General features: G+C 48.1%; 1 protein-coding gene across 1 annotated transcript; it reads right to left on the bottom strand.

Annotated features, from left to right (window-relative positions):
* Positions 1-606: 606 nt before the first annotated feature.
* On the bottom strand, positions 607-20437 carry LOC146356538 (major histocompatibility complex class I-related protein 1-like). The gene is made up of 10 exons (XM_084841199.1): positions 20410-20437; positions 18078-18351; positions 15603-15875; positions 12137-12268; positions 11544-11816; positions 9399-9683; positions 7619-7699; positions 4091-4123; positions 3818-3858; positions 607-2731 (listed from the first exon to the last, which is right to left on the bottom strand). The coding sequence occupies exons 2-10, from the start codon at positions 18154-18156 to the stop codon at positions 2678-2680; spliced, it is 1251 nt and encodes a 416-aa protein (XP_084697325.1). The 5' UTR covers positions 18157-18351; positions 20410-20437; the 3' UTR covers positions 607-2677.
* Between the last annotated feature and the right edge of the window lie 573 nt (positions 20438-21010).

Raw genomic sequence — 21010 nt, 5'->3', positions numbered from 1 at the left:
TTTTAAAGTCACCCGTGATAGGCTACGTGACGATTTATGTAGCCTATCACAGCTGACTTTGCAAATCTAGCTGTGATAGGCTATGTTAATCGTCACGTAGCCTATCACGGGGGCGTTTTTTTTTCTTTTATTGGAATGGCGGCGGTGGCAGCCGGTCGAAAGACCGGCTGCCGCTCCCACCCCTGACGAAGACCCGACGAACCGCCGGCCAGACCTGCCGCCGGGAGGGACATTCGGGAAAGGTAAGTCCCGTCCCAGGCGGGGTGCGGGGGGTGGGGGGGTGCGGAGAATTTCTCCTCGAAACTTCTTCGGGGGGCCGAACACATTGGCGCTCGGCCCCCCAAAGTTTCGGGGAGAAATTCTCCGCCATCCCTAGGTAGAGCACATGCTTTGCATGCAATAGGTTCCAGGTTCAATCCCCGGCTTCTCCAGGTAGGGCAAGGAAAGAATCCTACCTGAAACCCCGGAGAGTCACTGCCAGTCAGTGTCAACAATAGTGGGCTAGATGGGCCAATGTTCTGAGGCAGCTTCCTAGGTTCCTATGACAAGCACATGGATAGAGGTGCTTTTGATGGATATCGTGACAAAAAATTGTAACTTCACATGTGCACATATACACTGTTTTATTTATTTGTTTGTTTTATGCCCTCCAAGTAGCTCAAAGCAGTATACATAGTTTTCTCTCCCTCTCATTTTATCTTCACAATAACCCTGTGCCATAAGTGAGGCTGAGAGATATTGCCTGGCCCAAGGCCATCCAGTGAGTTACATAGCTGAGTGACAATTTGAACATGGTCTCCACAGTCTTAGCCTGACTCTCTAACATGGCCATTGTCCATGCTGGCTGAGGATAATGGGAGTTGCAGCCCAGCACATCTGGAGGGCACCAGGTTGAGGAAGACTGCTCTAACCACCATACTGTAGCGGTTCCGAACTGGAGGTGACTAGCCAGCCAAGAGATGTTAGGGTCATGATGAGTAACTAAATGAAAACTTCAACCCAGTTTATGGCAGCTGTGAACAAGGAAGAATTACATTCTAGGGATTATTAGGAAAGGGTTGGAAGTAGGGATGGTGCAGGCGCCTGATTCCGTCTGTGAATCCGACAGAACCCCCCGCCCGCATCCCTGAGCCCCGCTCAGCGAGTGGCCCGCATGCACCCCAGCAGCCTCGCCGAGCTCCATGGTTGCCATTTCTTGAAAAATGAGATGGCAGTCACAAACATGCACATATTTGCGTGTGTGAAAATGGGGGACTGGAGAGCAGGGGCAGGGGCTGGATGGGCACCCAGAGAACCCAGATGAGGGTGGGTTTGCACATCCCTAGTTGGAACTCTGAACAAATTAATGGTGTTGTGACACTTTAAATACTTTTCAAATACTTGAAAGGTTGTCACGGAGAGGAAGGCCAGGATCTCTTCTCGATCATCTCAGAATGCAGGACTTGGAACAATGGGCTCAAGTGACAGGGAGCCAAATTCTGGCTGAACATCAGGAGAAACATCCTGACTGTTAGAGCAATACATCAGTGGAGCCAATTACCTAGGGAGGTAGTGGGCTCTCCCACACTGGAGGCATTCAAGATGAAGCTGGACAGCCACCAGTCAGGGATGCTGTGACTTGCATTCCTGCACTGAGCAGGGGGTTGGACTTGGTCTTATAGGCCCCTTCCAACCCTACTATTCTGTGATTCTATGATTCTATGATTCTATGGTTGCTACACCTTAAAAAGGACATTGTGGACAAGGTGATAGTATTTCAGAATTATAGAATTCTCTGTCATGAGATGTGGTTATGGCTACTGTCTTAGAAGGCTTCCTGAAGGATATGTATAAGTGGAGAATACTAGTATGATGCCTATTTTGAACCTCAATGTTTCAGATGAATATTCAATGCCACAGGGTACTAGATGAATTAAATGCCACGGAATGCCAGCCTGCACTTAATTGACCTTGGGATCCATCTAGCAGGCCTTTTCTTAGATTTTTATGTCCTATTGCTTCTGTGGTAAAATTGTATATAAAATTTAGATGACAATGATGATTTCAACAGCAACCATTTAAAAAAAAACAAACCTCCACATCTAAACATGTATCTCAGCTTGCTAGAGTAGCCATCCTCAACAGTTGCAGTCAAAGGCACACCACATTGTTGCCACCATGGTTGGGCAATAGTAAAAATAGTGAAAGCTCTGAGCAACTTCTATTACATCTCCTTGCTAAAGATAATTATTCCCATTCTTACCAATTCCTCATGTGTTAAAATGATCACATCAGAGAGAGAGAGAGAGAGACTCTGCGAGTGATGCCAGCTCTTTGGTGGGCACCTCAGAGGGACTTCCCAGCCTAGCTCAAATGTTATTTACTGGGCAAAAAGAGGAAAGGCACCACTTTTGTCCGGAAGAACAGCTTCCCATCAAATGTTGGCACCAGAACTGTCACTCCTGACAGGAAATTTGAGTAGAGCCCATTTTTTCCTCTGGGCAATTTAAGTCCCAAGTTTTTCTTGTAGCGTAAATGTGTCTTGGGTCTGGATGAGTCAGAAAGCAATGCCAAGTCCACCCAAGCATCAAACAGTCAGTAAAGATGAACACAACTAGCTTGTTGGGAATGAAGAAGATGTTCCCAAAGGGCACAGAAGGATCCAGAGATCAGGAGGATCCACTCTGCCTCTCTCTCCTCACACCGGGGCACCGATGGGCTCCAAGGTCCGCTGACAGCTGGGGTCTTCATGCTGCAGAAAGACAAAGACAAATAGGGAGAGAGTCCATCTGGGGTGAAATCTACACAAGGAATCCTCAGGAGTCAAACTCTGGTTCTGGACAGTGGACTGTGTATCAGAGGGGTTTCCTACAAATCTGATGGCCGGAGCTGGGTTCTCCCTCTGGAGATTTGGGTCATTTCCTGACCTTCCAGATCATTCCTCACCCACCCATCCCTCCCTCTAGCTTCAGATCTGCTACCTGGGCAGGCTACTCTGTGCTTTGAAGGGACCTCTGGGGCTTTGCATGGTCCTCGATCCTCCTGAAAGGGATCCTGAGATGAGCCCATCCACCACCACATGGAACACCTCCAACTGTGGGCTCAACTGCATCTCTAAGAGCAGCTCTACACCAGCCTAAAATCCCACATTTAAAATGGGGCTTTCTGCTTCCATTTTAAATGCAGCATCACGACGGACTCCCTTTACACACGCTTCCTCCCGCTGCCCTTTCCCCCCCTCATCTGAGTCTTCTATATGTTTCATTATGCAACCACTGTGGTCCAGCTGCTCCTATAGCGGGTTTTCCTTTTTCATGAGGGAACTCAAGCGGTACTCAAGCATGGTAATTTGATAGCTCATTATCGCCAATCTTTTATAGCACAGAATAAAGGTGATTTAGTGCGGGAGACACCCTGGAGGTTGATGACGTCATGTAAAGGACCTGCAAACTTCCATGAGCAAGCAATCTCAGTAGCAGGATAAAAGCTCTGTGTGAAGAAGCCTTAACTGTTCCGGGCACACATGTTCTGGATGTGCTTCAGCCCAAACATGGCTGAGAAGGAGCAGAGGGTGACTTGGCATCTCCAGGACTGCCTTCTCCGGGCAAGAAGTGACCCAATTTGGGAGAAGAAGGGTCCAGCCATCTCCACACAAACACAGAGGAAGAGACGTGCTATCTGGGCATGTTGTATTTCTGAGTTTGTGTATGTGTGAATGAAATCCTCAAAGGGCTCGAGGAGGCATTTAACTTGAAGAGGTGGTCTCTCTCATCACCCACAGTCTCCACCAGATGCAGAAATCCTCTGGCAGTCTGGGACAGGATTCCCCCGCACTTACCCCGGCCAGAGCTGTCTGGCCATGATGTTGTTGGTCACGTCCTGGAAGGAGAGAAATGAGATGAAATCAGTTGCTCTGGCATGGAGAGGATTTGGCGGGGGGGGGGTGATCCTCTCCCTCTCCCTCTCTCTGTCTGTCTCCCTCTGTCTCTCTCTCTCTGTCTCTCTCTCTCTCTCTCTCACACACACACACACTCACACAGTTGTTATTTGCCCCAGAGATGTGGCAAGAGCTGGAGTATTATATCAAAGAGAAATGGGGGAGATCACTCACTTGACGTTGCTTTGCAGCCATCCTGCCGTTTCTCTGCAGAGACAGAACCAGAGAGGCTGCATTGAAAGGTACCTCCAAAGATCATCCAGTCCCTCCCTCTGCACAGAGACAGGGCACTCAGCCCCTCAACCCTCCCAGGCACATGCCCCTCCTATGTCTTCTAAATGGTGTGGGAGGGTGGTGGTCTCCCCCAAGCTTCCCAGGGAAGCCTTGTTCCCTTTTGCTGACTGTTGTATACTGTTTTTAAGCTGTGTTGTTTTTATTGTTGGGTTTTTTCTTAAATTGTTTTTAGTTCAGTGTTGTTTTTAGTTACATGTCATCGGTGTATATTGTCCGTGTGCTTTTATGTAAATGGATTTTCAAATTTGTCTATTATATCTTAATGTTTTAATTTTTGTGAATCACCCAGAGAGCTTCGGCTATGGGACAGTATAGAAATGGAATGAATGAATGAATGAATGAATGAATAAATGAATAAATAAAGTTGTCTTGGTAGTTTTCAGAAAGTTTTTCAGGCATCAACCCATTGCATCAACCCTTGGCAACAATTCTGGTTCCTATCAAGTATTTCAAGGGATCAGCCCTCGTCCTGCTTTGCTCCACCTTAACACATGATCTCAAGACCTTCCCCAATGGTGTCGTGGTAAATTTTGAAGTGCCCGTGCTCATCATGGCATCCGCTTGTTAGCTAGGGATGGCGGAGAATTCTGCCATGGATTTCAGTGAGGCCGAATGCACTGGCATTCGGCCCCCCAAAATCCATGGTGGAATGGCCTGCCACCCCCTGCCCCCCTGCGGATTCCCCCCGGGACGAGGCTTACCTGGGGCGGATGTTCTGGACAGCAGTGGCTCCGGCGGCAGCTCCGGCAGCGGCAGTGGCAGCGGTGGCTGGTCTTTTGACAGGCTGCCGCAGCCGCCATTTGCACCCTGATCTTTGCCATGATAGGCTACATAAGTATTTACGTAGCCTATCACGGCAAGCCAATAAAAAAACGGCGTATGCAAATGGTGGCGGCTATGGCGGCCGCCATTTGCGTTCCCTATTTTTTTCCATTTTAGCCTACGTAAATATTTATGTAGGCTATTACGGCGAAAAAAAAAGGAACGCAAATAGCGCCCACTACGCTATTTGCGTTCCCCTTTTCCCCCCCGCCATAATAGCCTACGTAAATATTTATGTAGGCTAAAATGGTGAAAAATAGGGAATGCAAATGGCGGCCGCCGTAGCCACCACCATTTGTGTACACTGTTTTGTTTTGTTTTTTGCCCTGCCGTGATAGGCTACATAAATACTTACATAGCCTATCACGGCAGCCTGGCTGGACGCAAATGGCGGCTGCTACAGCGGCCACCATTTGCATCCACAGCAGCCTGAACGCAGCTGGAAGTCCAGCTGCAGATGGCCCTGGCAGGCTGCTCCGTGGAGCCACCACAGAGTGGAGCCAACCGGGCAGGATTCTGGAGGGGAGGACCGGATCGCCTCCCCCCTCATCGAGGATTCTGAGGGGCGGGACAGAGCGCCTCCCCCCCACTGCAAATCAATTCTGGGAACAGGTAAGTGACTTTCGTACATCCCTATTTAGCAAGTGTCCCTGTTACCTGTATGCCTGAGGGCACTTTCAGACATGCAGCTCTGACACCTGAAGGGATCGTTTAACACGGAGACTGAGCATCCCAAAGTTTAGCACCTAAAGGAGTTACTGGGATTTAAAGAGCGAAAATAAGAGTTGCTTAACCCAAGAGTAATTTACTGAAAAGATACAATGATGAGATTGGATCATGGCAATAGGCATTTTAACAGATCATTGTTCATTTGTACAGAATTCTAGTTCTAATTCTGAAGACAGACACATTGAAAGCAATGGTTTGGTGTAAGCGACTAGCAGGGTGGCAGGGTGGGGGGAGTCCAGGCAGTGGGGAGACAGAGGGGAGAGATGAGTGTGGGGACTGGCAGGGGAAGGAAATAGAGGCTGGTAGCAGAGCTTGTGAGCAACGAGAGGCAGCCAGAGAGCTGGCCATCCCTAAAGACATGCATGCCTGGGGATAATAATAGAGGCAGGGAACATTGGGGGTGAAGACATAAGAGAAGAGAGGGGAGACCTGGTGAGTTAGCAGACTTGTTGGGAAAAAGTTAGTCAGGGTTTGTGACCTCTCCAGATCTGCGCAGTCTGGGGTGCGATTAAGTTGGAGGCAGTGGGGTGCCCCTACAGCAACACAGAAAGAAAGGGGGCAGAGGGAGGAAGAAGGGGGAGTTTCACATGATTCCTCTTGTGAGAGAGAGTGAGGCTTCTTTTGGGTCAAATATATGTCACTTTTGGGCTATCTGGGAGCTGATTATATGCCCCCGATTCTGGGAATCAAATGGACCATCTTTCCTTCCTCTGAGCTCAAACAAACTGGTGAACATGAACACCTGATGAGTAGATTTTCCTGGAGACTCTCTTGGGCCAACATTTTGGAGGCTTACTGTAAATTGAAAATACGATCAAAGGAGGGTAAGAGGTCAAGGGATCAAGTCTGAAGAATCATGGCCATGCCAGGGGGGAGCAATGGCTTTGTATCACGTACTCCATTCTGCCCTGAGGCCTGGGTTTTGGAATGGCAGACTTCTCCGATGCTTTCCCAAGATGGAAAGGAACCTTCCTTTCTATGTCAGTATCAGCAGAATATTGAGGTGTCTGGCAACACCTCTTCAGAGCCACCCACTTATAGGTGAGTAGGGAGACCTTCCTATGTGACCCCCTCCCAGATATAATATGACTACACCCTACCAATTTAGCTGGTCCATATGTGCTTGCAAAATCAGAGCCTTGCTCTACAACAGACTAATGATGTGTCCCCACTCCACCTGTCAAGGCGCTGATGTCACACCCCCAAATAGAGTCCAAAATTGCTGGCACTACATCCCGATGATCCCTGAGACCACTACGCCACTGTCCTTCCCTCTGGTGTGACACTGGCGGAAAGTCAGGGCAGCATGAGAAGATGCAATTTGGGTGGGGTAGGAAAGGTTCTAAAAGACATTGAAAGAAGTGGAAACCCACAAACATGGCAGTGACTTGAGACATGACTGAATATCTTGGCAAGAGATCAATATATTTGGGGCTTCAGGTATGCATGCTATGGGCTGCCAGGAGAAAGGGATGCATGTTCCATGCCACAGAGGTCACTTGGACCTCTCAAGTGAAAGTGAGATTAAGGAGCACAACTAGGCTGTGGACTTGATCCCTGCAAGGGAGTGGAAGCCCCTTTTAGATCTGGAATATAAGTAGGGGGTCTTCTTAAATATCAGTCTGGGGTCTTTTAGGGGGTCTTCTTGTAGGTCTCCCCAAAACCCTGATTCAGACCATTCCAGATCAAGTTAGCTGTCTGCAGTTTGCTAGTCTTTTGTTAGCAAAATCATTTAGTCAGATCAACACAGATAGGATGAACGTCATCTCCCCAAACTCAGAAACTAAACATCTTATGGATCTCACCCTGCATCAGGAGAAACTGGTTCCATGTGATACTTTGCATCAGCTTACTTACTGATGTAGAATATGATGCCAGCCACCATTAGCACGGCAGCCACAATCCCGAAGATGACTCCCACAAGACGACCCACTGAGGCTGAAATGAACAAAGAACAAAACAGTTGAAGGAAACCCAAGACATTTTCCTCCTCAGTTCCATTGCAAGCCCATCCTATGCAGGGTCAGCAGAGAAGGAGCAAGCAGAGCGTCCCTGCAGGAGCCCAGCAGAAATGCTTTTGCTTATTCAAATACAAGAGCAGTCTTGTCCAATATGGTCCATGCCCTAGACAGGTCTAAATCATAGAGAACATGTTGGGACCTTTGCGTAGAACTGTAGAAGTAAGATGTAGAGCTGTGCACAAATGGCCTCTCAAAATTCTCAGCCTATTTGTGGGCAGAGAAATTGGGGGAACAATTTCACCGAATTTCTCCTAGCGGAGGAGGATTCTCCAACAGTTTCTCACAGACAGGGTTCACTATTGGCAGGGGTTGAAGCACAGCTTCTTTCTTTTTTCCTCAGGGTTTTTGGCTCATTGCACTGCTTCTGTAGGTGGCAACAGCCTCAACTGTGGTCAGGCGTCCCCTTTTCTGAGGCAGAATTTTGAATTTCTTTTGGGTTTTGAGCTTACCTAATCACTGTGAGGTGGCCGAGGGGGCTGTGTGTGTTTTCTCTCTCTGTTGCACATCTTTCCACTGCTCTGCAGCCTCCCAGGTGACCTGCACTTCCTGACCTGAAAAAGCCCCGTGGGAGGAATTACCTCTTGATAATCTTCCTCATGAGAGCTTAAATTGAAGTGTGGGAAGCTGAGGAGGCTACAGACTGCCACAAATATTTGAATCTGCTGCCACCTCATAAGTAAATTAAGCCCCATGGCCACCTCATAAGTAAAGCAAGCACAAGAACCCCCAAACCGACCCACGAGAATTCCTCTGAAATTTCTTCACCTTTGAATTTCTTTCCAAAAGCAGTTTCTTTTCTATCAATTTGAATGAAAATGGTCGGGGGAAAATGTGGGAGAAATTTTCAGCACAGCACTAGTCAAAAAGAAGAGCTGAGCAAATATGAATAAGTCTGAAAGGGTGGGAAATAAAAGAGTACAGTACCCACTCAAAGTATAATAAATAATCACTTCACATATCATGTTGAAGTGTAAAATTATAACAGCAAAGGGACAGATATTGCTCTGGGTTGTGCCCAGCAGAGAGTAACTTCTGGGAGCAGAAAGATGGGCTGGTAAAGTCATGCACTCTTTTCGTAGTTGGCCCTCCTCAACTAACACCATGGTATTGAATTCTTTTTATACTTTCCTTAAATACATTTTCTTGTTGTTAATAAATGTTTTAAAATATAGTCTATGAGCATCTATTTATAAAGTATCGGTGTCATCTATAAATGACTCAGTCCTTCTCACCATCAGACAAACCATATATTTCTGAACCCAGGTATAGCCTGGAAGTAAAAGCCTGTTCCAACTAAACTAGAGGTCTGCTTAGCAAAATTTATTATCCTTAAATGTTTCCTCCTACACCAGGTCAGCTTAGCCACACACACCCCTCCCCAGCTTGTCTTCAGCACAAGGAGATATTACCTGCATGCATGAGCACCCATAGGTAAGTACTGAGAGAGTCTTGGCTATTGGGTGAAATGGAGATACAGCAAATATAAATGAATGCAAAATAAATACAAATATTGTGTTATGAGGCTTTTCTTTGTGTTCCTCTTCCCTCCATTTCTGAAAACTGCCAAATACACACACAGAGAAGCCAGCCTCCTCCACCACCACCCCTCTTCTCACCCGATTCCTCCCAGGCCAGGTCCAGAGGCTCCAGCAGGCCTGCATGTTCCACCTGGCACCGGTAGCGGTCCCTGTCCTTGGGGTCAACCTTGACGCTGATCCAAGTGTGGTAGGTCTGATCTGAGTTGGGGACGAGACCTCCAGAGAAGGTCTCCTGCTCCCAGAGCCTCCCATCTCTTGTCCAGGTGGCATTGATCTCCTTGGGATAGAAGCCGTGGGCACGGCAGATGAGGGTCTCCAGGCCGTCAGAGCTCACCTTCCGTGACACCTTCACTGCTGGGGGCTCTGTGGAAAGGGCAGCAGTGGTCTTTACATGGACAAGTGAATGCCTGACAGATAAGACTGGACAGGTGTTCAAGAGGAAGCAAATGTAAAGGAAAGCCGGTGATTTCATTACTTCTCTACTTTCCAAAAGAAAAGATGGTACCCACGGATGTTCTTTAGTCTGCACATGCTCAGATGCCCACAGCCTGCAAGGACTGACAAGGAAAGTTGACAGCCCTGGCCAACCTCAAGGATAAAACACTTGTAGAAAATCCATAAATGAGGAGTGTGGTATCAGATACTTGTGTGTGTACCTTGGGGAAGGTGTGGGTTAAAAAGGTAATAATAGCACAGGGGAGGTGGAAGAGGAGACGGCAGGTGCAAAATCATATCTTTTTATGCTCCGTCTTGTTTTAACACCAACTAGAAAACCAGCAAATGAGGCAGAGAAGTTCCCTCCCTGCAGTGCTAATTTTCTAATTGCAGAGAACTTGTTCATGTAAAAATAGAGTGTGACAGAGAGAGAGAGAGATTCCCAGACCTCCAATCTGACGTGATACAGTCTGCAATTTACATGTTCATCTGGCGCTGAACAGGTTAAACATTTTTGCTAACAAAAGGCTGGAGGGGCTGCTTCAAATTGAAGATGGCTACTTGAATCTGGAATGGTTGAATGGTTAGCTTAGTTTTTTGGATTCAAGTAACGTGCCGGAAGAAGCAAAAGGGAGAATTGGCCAGTTTAGCATGTTTTAATTTAGCTTTAAACAGCAAAGGAAGTGCGGGGTGTTAGAACAATCATGTTAGAAGTAGGGATGTATGAATCCCTTACCTGGCTCTGCACCGGGGCATCCACGGTGGGGGGGAGGCACTCTGTCCCGCCCCCCAGAATCCTCCCCAGCCGGCTGCTCTCCGTGGCGACTCTGCGGAGCCGGCCAGGGCCGGCCGCAGCCTGGCTGCTGCAGCCGCAAATAGCAGCCGTTGTAGCGGCCGCCATTTGCGTCCTTGCAAGCAGCCGTGATAGGCTATGTAAGTATTTACGGAGGCTATCATGGTAAAGGCAGCCACGCAAATGGCGGCCGCTACTCCATTTGCGTGGCCACCTTTACCATGATAGGCTACATAAATACTTACATAGCCTATCACAGCAAAGAGCAGGGGCACAAATGGCGTAGCGGCCACCATTTGCATCCCTGCTCTTTGCCGTGATAGGCTACGTAAATACTTACATAGCCTATCACGGCTGCAAGGACGCAGGTGGCGGCTGCAGCAGCCTGGCTGCAGCTGGCCAGGAGACCAGCTGGAGCTGCCGCCGCTGCCGCATCTGCCCCAGGTAAGTTCTGTCCCAGGGGGATTCCGCGGGGTGGCAGGTGGCGGGAGGCCATTCCGCCATGGATTCCGCCACGGATTCCACTCACTGGAATCCGTGGCAGAATTCTCTGACATCCCTAGTTAGAAGCTCAGTTTGTTATCTTGCTTCCTACATTTGTGGTGCCAGGTTCGTCGTCTGTAATTCTTGTAGTTAATCTCATATTTGTGTCACATTCTTCTTCGCTGCTGCTAACATAACCACCAGGCTACCTACCTGCCCTATTTATATCTTTTTTTTTTTCAACTAAAGCATTCAATGGCTTCCAATATATTCTTTAGTCTGTGGTGATGTTGCCTGTTTGGAATTAGCAAAGCTACCCATCAGGGTGTCTAGAACATGATTAGTTTAACTTCTGAAGCAAAACTGGACCAAATTAACATGACACCCCGCCCCCACAACCATGAGAAGATCGTGTCCTCGGTCCAGGCTTTGTGCAGGAATGGGAGATGAAGATAATGCTACCCTTCTCTTGAACAAATATGACCCCCCCCCCGAACATTTCTCATCCTCACCTTTCCTCAGCAGAGCTTCCTTCGCGTATTCCAAGAACTTTGGCAGCCCGTCATTACAGGAATCTTGGAATGATATACTGTCTTCAGCAAAGGATGGGTCAGCATCCCACTCCCTCTTGATCACTTCTGCATCCACATCAGCTGCAGTCCAGGTGAGGGTCTCAAAGTCAAAGCTGAGGAAATCCCTCCCATTGTATCCATACCGGTCAATCCCTCTTTTGCTCCCGTCCTCATGCAGCTCACATGCAAACTTCGCCTGCCAGATGAGAACCCCTAAAAGAAGACAGATGGCAGGAGCTCAGATCAGTCTCACCCTACACCCCACCCAACGCTGTTCAGTTGTGTGTGTGTGTGTGTGTGTGTGTGTTTACAGGGTGATCTTCTGTTCCCCAATCACCCACCTCTGATGTTAGGCATAATTAGAAAGGGAAAGGAAAGGTTCCTCCTGTGCAAGCACTGAGTCATTGCTGACTCCTAGAGGGACGCCGCTTTCGCTGGCGTTTTCATGGCACACTATAGTGGGGTGGTTTGCCATTGCCTTCCCCAGTCATGACTACCTTTCCCCCAGCAAGCTGGGTACTCATTTTACCCACCTCGGAAGGATGGAAGGCTGAGTCGACCTGAGCCGGCTACCTGAGGCCCTGTTTCTGCTGGGATCGAACTCAGGTCGTGGGGAGAGTTTCGGTTGCAATACTGCCGCCTACCACTCTGTGCCACACAAGGCTCTATAATTAGAAAAGGAATTGAGAATAAAACTGCCATCATCATACTGCCCCATACAAATCTATGGTGTGACCACACTTGGAATACTGTGTCCAGCTGTGGTCACCACACCTAAAAGAAGATATCGTACAGCTGGAAAAGGTGCAGAAAAGGGCGACAAAAATGATCAATGGGCTGCAGCATCTCCCCTATGAGAGAAGGTTACAACAGCTGGGATTGTTGAGCTTGGAAAAAAGAAGGGGAAGGAGATACATGATAAAGGTCTTCAAAATTATGCATGGTGTGGTGTGGTGAAAGTGGACAGGGAGACATTTTTATCCCTCTTTCAAAATGCTAGAACCCAGGGTCATCCAATGAAGCTGATTGGTGGGTGAACTTGCAGGGGCTTCAGCGCTTACTCAGACTGGAAGGAGGGCACTGGAGACTGGTGGTGTTTCTTTTCTAAAGGTTTATTTGCACTGTGCTCAGGATGAAGGCCTACAACATCACAACCCCAAGCAATCCCTGCTTCATCTCTGCTGCCCAGCGATCCTCTTCTGCCAGACAAAAAGCTGCTTTCCACCTTTGCCTTAGGGCATCTCTTTGTTCAGTCATTCAGTCATGTCCGACTCTTCGTGACCCCATGGACCATAGCACGCCAGGCCTTCCTGTCCTGCGCTCTCTCCCAGAGCATGCTCAAGTTCATATTCATTGCATCGGTGATGCTATCTAGCCATCTCATCCTCTGCCTTCCTCTTCTCCTTTTGCCTTCAGTCTTTCCAAGCATCAGGGTCTTTTCCAGAGAGTTTTCTCTTCGCATTAGGTGGCCAAAATATTGGAGCTTCAGCTTCAGTATCTGTCCTTCCAATGAGCAGTCAGAGTTGATTTCCTTTAGGATGGACTGATTTGACCTCCTTGCAGGCCAGGGGACTCGTAAGAGTCTTCTCCAGCACCACAGTTCGAAAGCATCAATTCTTCGGCGTTCAGCCTTCCTTATAGTCCAGCTCTCACAGCCATACATTACTACTGGGAAAACCATAGCTTTGATTAGATGGACCTTTGTCGGCAAGGTCTATGCTGTCTAGGTTTGCCATAGCTTTCCTCCCAAGGAGCAAGCGTCTTTTAATTTCATGGCTACAGTCACCGTCTGCGGTGATCTTGGAGCCCAAGAAAGTAAAATCTGTCACTGCTTCCATTTCTTCCCCTTCTATATGCCAGGAAGTGATGGGGCCAGATGCCATGATCTTAGTTTTTTTAATGTTGAGTTTCAAACCAGCTTTTGCACTCTCCTCTTTCACCCTCAACAAGAGGCTCTTGAGATCCTCTTCACTTTCTGCCATTAGGGTGGTATCATCTGCATATCGGAGGTTGTTGATAATTCTCCCAGCAATCTTAATTCCGACCTCTGATTCATCCAACCTGGCATTTCTCATGATGTACTCTGCATATAAGTTAAATAAGCAGGGTGACAATATGCAGCCTTGTCGTACTCCTTTCCCAATTTTGTACCAGTCGGTTGTTCCATGTCTGGTTCTTACTGTTGCTTCCATGTCTGGTTCTTACTGTTGCTTCTTGGCCCTCATACAGGTTTCTCAGGAGACAGGTAAGGTGGTCTGGTACCCCCATCACTTTAAGAATTTGCCACAGTTTGTTGTGATCCACACAATCAAAGGCTTGAGCATAGTCAATGAAGCAGAAATAGACGTTTTTCTGGAATTCTCTTGCTTTCTCCATGATCCAGCGAATGTTGGTGATTTGATCTCTACTTCCTCTGCCTCTTCAAAACCCAGCTTGTATTTCTGGTAGTTCTTGGTTCGCATACTGCTGAAGCCTAGCTTGTAGGATTTTGAGCATCTCTCTACACCAGCCTAAAATCCCACATTTAAAAGCAGGATCACAACGACTCCCTTTTTCACCCGCTCCCTTTTCCCCGACCCCCTTCCCCCTCCTTCTCCCCATATCTGAGTCTTCCATTATCTTTCATTGATCTCACTCCTCTTCTTTTACTTTTTTCACAGAGGAAACTGAAGTGGAACACAATGGGGTAATTTGATAGCTCATTATCTGTGATCTATTTAAAAATGGAACAAAGGGCATTTAGTGCAGGAGTTGCCCTGGAGGTTCACGGCATCATGTAAAGAGCCTGCAAACTTCTGTGAAGGAGCCATCTCAGTTGCAGGATAAAAGCTCTGTGTGGAAGAGCCCTTAGATTCACCATTCCCCAGATTAATTTCCTCCCCCTGCCCCCTCCCCAAGCCTCATAGAACAAAAGTTACCAATTCAAGATAACCTTTTGGTAACTTGCCCAAAAGACTGCATTGGGGGAAATCCTCACTAGGGATGTATGAAAGTCACTTACCTTTTCAAAGGGTGACATTCGTGGTGGGGGGGAGGCACTCCATCCCTCCCCCCGAAATTCTGTCCAGCTGGCTCAGCTCCGCCGAGATTCCGTAGAGCCGCCGGCCGGGACCACCCACAGCTAGACATCCGGCCACTGGGCAGTCTGCATGGACGCAAATGGCAGCTGCCGTAGCCACCGCCATTTGCATCCATGATAGGCTACATAAATATTTATGAAGCCTATCATGGCAAGCAAAAAAAAAACCCACAGCGGGCACAAATGGCGGTGGCTACGGCGGCCGCCATTTGCGTTCCCTTTTTTTCGCCATTTTAGCCTATGTAAATATTTACATAAGCTATTATGGCGGAAAAAAAGGGGAATGTAAATAGCGCTCACTATGCTATTTGCATTCCCTTTTTTTTCCCACCATAATAGCTTACATAAATATTTACGTAGGCTAAAACGGCGAAAAAAAGGGAACACAAATGGCATCCGCCATAGCCACCGCCATTTGCGTCCGCTGTTTGTTTGTTTTTTGCTTGCCGTGATAGGCTACGTAAATACTTACATAGCCTATCACGGCCTCTGCAGGGACGCAAATGGCATCCCTGCATTAGCCGTGATAGGCTGCGTAATTATTTACGTAGCCTATCACGGCTATGATGAGGAAGCAAATGGCGGCCGCAGACGCGGCTGCCATTCGCAAGTCAGCGCGGATGGCAGCAGGTAAGTGCTCCATTTCATGCGCCTTTCATGGGGTTGGGGGATGGGGGCTTCATTCCGCCATGGATTTCGGGGGGCTGAATGCACTGGCATTCGGCCTCACTGAGATCCGTGGCAGAATTCTCTGACATCCCTAATCCTCACTCTCTTTGAACTCAGCACCACTGAATTGTAAGGGACACCTGGAAGTAATATAGATTGAGTCAAAACACATAGGGACACACTATGCCTGTCTCTCCCCATCTCCTGGGAGAAATCTAGAAGGATCCTTGCACCCTCTGCTCTCTACTCACCATCACTCTGGTTGAAGTGCTTCTTCAGTAACATCACGTCATCTTGGAACTTCAGCTGTATGAGTGATACAATTGCACTGTTCCAGTCCCAAAAGAAGGGTGAGTCCTCCTCAACTTTCTTCACCCAGGAGACCTGAGGCAGAACCCTCCTTGTGCTGCTGTCATAACGACTCCAGAGCAGGTCATCCAAGTATGCCAAAAACAGGAATGGTTGCAACCCTTGGCCAGAGTCCCACATTAAAGGGGAAAAATGAATGGAATGTGAAGAGATTCCTGCAAGGGATGAGAGGAGGGCAGCGATAAGGAGCTCCAGTCAAGGGCACCCCAAACCACCTCTGAAAAACATCTCCACTTACCATGATCCTTCCCCCTCCATGAAGGCAGGAAATAGCGTTGCCCTTATTTTCACCGTAGTCTATGTAAATCTTTACGTAGACTACAGGGACCAAATAAGGAACGCAAATGGTAGCGCCCTATGGGGGTCGTCATTTGCGTACGCGCTTTTTTTTTTTTCAAAGTCACCCGTGATAGGCTATGTAATGATTAACGTAGCCTATCACGGCTGACTTTGGAGATCTAGCCATGATAGGCTATGTTAATCGTTATGTAGCCTATCACGGGGGCTTTTTTTTTTTACTTTCCTTGTAATGGCGGCGGCTGCAGCCAGTTGAAAGACCGGCTGCCACCCCTGCCCCTGACGAAGACCCGCCGAACCGCCGCCGGGACCTGCCGCCAGGAGGGACATTCGTGAAAGGTAAGTCCCATCCCGGGGGGGGCAGGGGGGTGGAGAATTTCACTGCTGATTTCGGGGGGCCGAATGCGTTGGCACTCAGCCCCCCGAAGTTTCAGGGAGAAATTCTCCCCCATCCCTTGCTGAATCTATGGATAAACTTCTGCATGAGCTATTCACTTTCCCATCTGATTTTCTACTTGATATTGAGCATGCATATTGTGTTCCTGGTTCAATGTGTGGCACTAAAGCGGCCTCTTTTACTGTTATTGTTCCATTTGCAAAAACTTCTACAAAAAAACTATCTTACGCGTCTGGCAAGAGAACAAGGTGAGCTCTGGTGGGGGCCAGCACAGGAAAAAATTATGCTTTTTCCTGACTATACTAAAGAAATCGCTGACAGAAGAAGGCAATTCACCAAGGCGAGAAATCTGGCAAAGCAAAAGAATATCCAAAATCACATTAAATATCCTGCCACATTTTGCATTCTTTTTGAAGGCCAGATGAAAAAAGTTTTTAAATCCTGATGCTGTAGAGTCATGGCTCACTGGTATTAAAATTAAAACAAGGGAGCCAACTTTCCCAGTGCCCTGAGTTGGAATTTAGCCATTGCTATTCTTCTTCTGAAGGGCTGTTTGGGTTATAGAGGAGAGGATGTCTGGGCAGTATGCCAGAGCAAATGTTTGTATATTTCTGTTTTCTCATATATATATATATATATATATATATATATATTAGACTATGATATACTGCATATAAAATTCCTGTCTCTGTGTGTATGGGTGTGTCCACATATAAATATATCTTTAGAGATGATATTACTTAAAATATACAAATGGTTTGTTTTACTTTTTCTTTACCCTTTTCTTAATTTCCTTTTCCTTTTTATTACTATTGTTGTTATGAGACTATGATTATCCCTACTTTTTGCTGGTTAAACCTTTACTATTATACATTAATTGGATGGCAATTTATGGCCAGTGGAAATGAATTGTATGCCTGTTTCCTTGCTATAAGACTGAGGATAGGATATTGAAAGATAAGGTTTATTATCTATGGTGTAGTGGATTGAAGATTTAACAATACTTGCAATGCTTGGAAGAGTACTGTATAGATATAATTTGCAAAGTTTTATTATGATTTTTTTCTCTTTCTTTCTTTCTTTCTCCTTCTTCTGCTTTTTTGTCCTTTTATCCTCCCAAGAATACTGTAATGTTGGAAAGTGAAGATATTGCTTATGTTGTTGGTATTGTTTATTTCACATAAAGATAAAATAAAGCAGAGATTAAAAGGAGACAGAGAAAGAGCACCTGCAGGAGAAAAATAACAGGCCCCAACAAACTGGGCAAGTTCATCATGTTTGTTGAAATGCCTCCTTCTTCCTTTGGCTAGGACCCATGGGCTTTGGCCATCGCCCTTTGCCAGCAATGCATCACCTGAACGTACTCTGACTCTATACTATGCTAGCACTGAAGTGATGCACTTTGCACATGCTCAGCAGTGCTCATCTCGAAGTGTCAATGTTTTTGTAAATCAATTGGATCGCAAGCCTGCCTTTGTTCCAGCACAGCCTCCCCCAATGCATACCCATAACACATATGATACAAGCAAATTTACTAAACTATCTGAATGACTAAAACACTTTTGGAGGAGTTCTGTAGCCCCTAGGCAGCATCTGACAGGGGGCCGATGATGTCTTCCCTAGAAACAGGGGTGTTTGCTTTCCCTGACCCCCCAGTACTCACCAGAGCATCTCCCCAGCATCAGGAGAGCAGATGTCCACAGAGGCAACAGGAGCCCCCAGAGTGTGCAACCAGTTTGCATGGCTTTCTGTATGGAGTCTGTTTCTGTAGCTGAACTGTCCTGAGCAGTTACCGAGCAGTGCTGGGACCAAGGCAAGGAGAAATTGAGAGCAGGAACTTCCTGAGGGGTGGTATTGGCGAAAAGGGAACTAGTCTACCAATAGGAAAATGCATGCTTGCAGTTGCTGGGTACAGCTTGCCTGAGCAGGGTGAGACTCTGTGAAACATAACCAGCTGGTTACCGGCAAACACAGTTTGTGGAGAAAAAAACAGATCTAATGAAAGGTTTAACTTAACTAACTGCGGTTATTGAAAGAGTCAAAGCCTTACATCTTTTCTCGTGACAAAACTTCCTTAAATACAACGTTCTTGGTGTCAATTCCAGGGCAGCCCCTGAAACGTCCTTGTTCTGGTCCATCAATGACTTGAATCTTGAGGTTTGCCAGTGAGCGTACATAATTCCTGGCAACGTAGCGTTGTCTGCTTGCCCTGAGCCTGTCCAGTGAGGGCTTCCTTATTCAGCCAGTTGTTGTGCATGGCAAGCGCGATGAACCTAGTACCACTGATAAGACCCTGAGTCCCTTCCAGTTTCCTTAGCGGGATGGCCACAGAGCCCTTCTTCAGAGTAGGGATGTATGAATCCCCCACCTGCCAGTCTGTGGGAGGGGGTCCATGGAGGGGGAGGAGATCTGTTCCTCCCCCCAGAATTCTCACCAGCCGGTTCTGCTCCACGGCGACTCCGCGGAGCCGCTAGCCGGCTCCATACAGCAAGTGATATGGCCACCATTGCCATGCCGAATTGCTGAGCACTCACCGCAGGAAGGGATCCAGATGCAAATGGCATCTGCTACGTGATTTGCATCCCTGTTTTTTCTCCCAATAGGCTACACATTTATATTTATGTAGATATTTGTGTAGCTTATCACGTGAAAAAGCAGGGACGCAAATTGCATAGCAGAAGCCATTTGCAACTGGATCCCTTCCTGCAGTGAGTGCTCAGCGATACGGCACAGCAATGGCGGCCATATCGCTTGCTGTATGGAACTGGCCAGCGAGGAGGATCCGGCTCCACACAGGTCCAGCGGGAGGCAGAGGTAGGTAGGGATGGCGGAGAATTTCTCCACGAATCTCAGGGAGGCCGAATGCCAACGCATTTGGCCCCCCAAAATTGGTAGAGAAATGGTCCGCCACCCCCCTGCCACCCCCTCCGGAATGGGACTTAACTTTGGCGAATGTCCCTGGCACTGACGGCTCCCGGCCGCCATTTCCCAGTAAAAACAACAACAACAACAACAAACGTGATAGGCTACGTAAAGATTTACGTAGCCTATCATGGCTAAATTTTCAAAAAACACCATGATAGGCTACGTAAATCCTTACGTAGCCTATCATGGCTAACTTTGGGGAGGGGGAAAGCACGTACACAAATGGCGGTGCCCATGGACGCTGCCATTTGCATTCCTTATTTGGGCACATGTAGTCTATGTAAACATTTACGTAGACTATGGCAAAAATAAGGGCAACGCAAATAGCGTTGCCCTTATTTTCGCCGTAGTCTACATAAATTTTTACATAGACTACACGTGCCCAAATAAGGAACGCAAATGGCAGCGTCTATGGGCACCACCATTTGCATACGTGCTTCCTCCCCCCCGAGTCAGCTGTGATAGGCTACGTAAGGATTTACGTAGCCTATCACGCGGCTGACTGCAGGGACGCAAACGGTGGCAGCTACGGCCGCCGCCATTTGCGTCCCGGCCGACCAGGAGGATTCGTGGCCAGAGGGATGGGGCGCCTCCCCCCCGGCCAGCATTTTGGCGGGGAGGAACGGAGAGCCTCCCCCCCCCCCCACCGTGAAGCAAGCTGCAGGACCAGGTAAGTGACTTTCGTCCATCCCTAGAGGTAGGTGGACCCATTCTGCCAGGCACTCTGGAGGCCAGATTCAAAAAATCCAGCCTCAAAGGAGTCTGTGGCAGAATTCTCAGACATCCCTACTTCAGAGTCAACTTGCTTTGTGGCAAACCATTTGGGTTTAGAGTGTTTAGGAACTCTGAAGACTATTTCACATCACCTGGCATCATCATAAGTACATAAGAAGAACTACGGATGTCAGAGAATTCCGTGACAGATCTCGGTGAGGCTGAATGCCAGTGCATTCGGCCCCGCGAAATCCATTGCGGAACGAAGCCCCTGCCCCCCCACCCCACAAAATGCGCACGGGACAAAGTCCCCGCTGCCCCCACCCCTTGAAAGGCGAGCGAAATGGAGCACTTACCTGCTCCCGTCTGTGCTGCTTTGCGAATGGCGGCTGTCCTGCGGCCGCCAGTCGCTTCCTCCTCTTCAGCCATGATAGGCTACGTAAATACTTACGTAGCCTATCACGGCTAATGCAGGGATGCCATTTGCATCCCTGCGGAGGCCGTGATAGGCTATGTAAGTATTTAAATAGCCTATCACAGCAGGGGGAGGGAAACCCAGCTTACGCAAATGGCGGCGGCTACCGCCATTTGTGTATGCTGAGGTTTTTCCCCTGATGTGATAGGCTATGTAAATATTTATGTAGCCTATCACAGCTCAATACAGGGATGCAAATGGCGGCGGCTATGACAGCAACCATTTGCGTCCCTGCAGGGCTACCCAGCGGCCCGATGTCCGGCTGTGGGCGGCCGGAGCTGGCCGGCGGCTCCACAGCTTGGCTGTGGAGCAGAGCCGGCCGGGCAGGATTCCGGGGGTAGGGACGGAGCGCCTCCCCCCACCTGCGGAAACCGGTGGAGCCAGGTAAGCGGGGTTTCGAACACCCCTAAGAAGAGCCCTGCTGGATCAGACCAAGGGTCCATCTAGTCCAGCATTCTATTCACACAGGGGCCAACCAGCTG

This window comes from Heloderma suspectum, chromosome 2 (assembly GCF_057233095.1).
Source record: "Heloderma suspectum isolate Gila_16-S chromosome 2, 16-S_ref, whole genome shotgun sequence".
In the NCBI taxonomy this organism is placed as follows: Eukaryota; Metazoa; Chordata; class Lepidosauria; order Squamata; family Helodermatidae; genus Heloderma; species Heloderma suspectum.
The sequence above is the reverse complement of the archived record's forward strand: the minus strand, read 5'-3'. Positions and strand labels throughout refer to the sequence as shown.

Bases quoted from the DNA above. Each gene is read 5' to 3' on its own strand.
- LOC146356538 (XM_084841199.1), bottom strand. From the start codon at position 18,156: ATGCAAACTGGTTGCACACTCTGGGGGCTCCTGTTGCCTCTGTGGACA. The intron at 12,269-15,602 runs GTGAGTAGAGAG...TTCTAATTATAG, and splicing joins GCACTTCAACCAGAGTGATG to AGCCTTGTGTGGCACAGAGT. The intron at 7,700-9,398 runs GTGAGAAGAGGG...TGTTCATTTCAG, and splicing joins CCTGGCCTGGGAGGAATCGG to CCTCAGTGGGTCGTCTTGTG.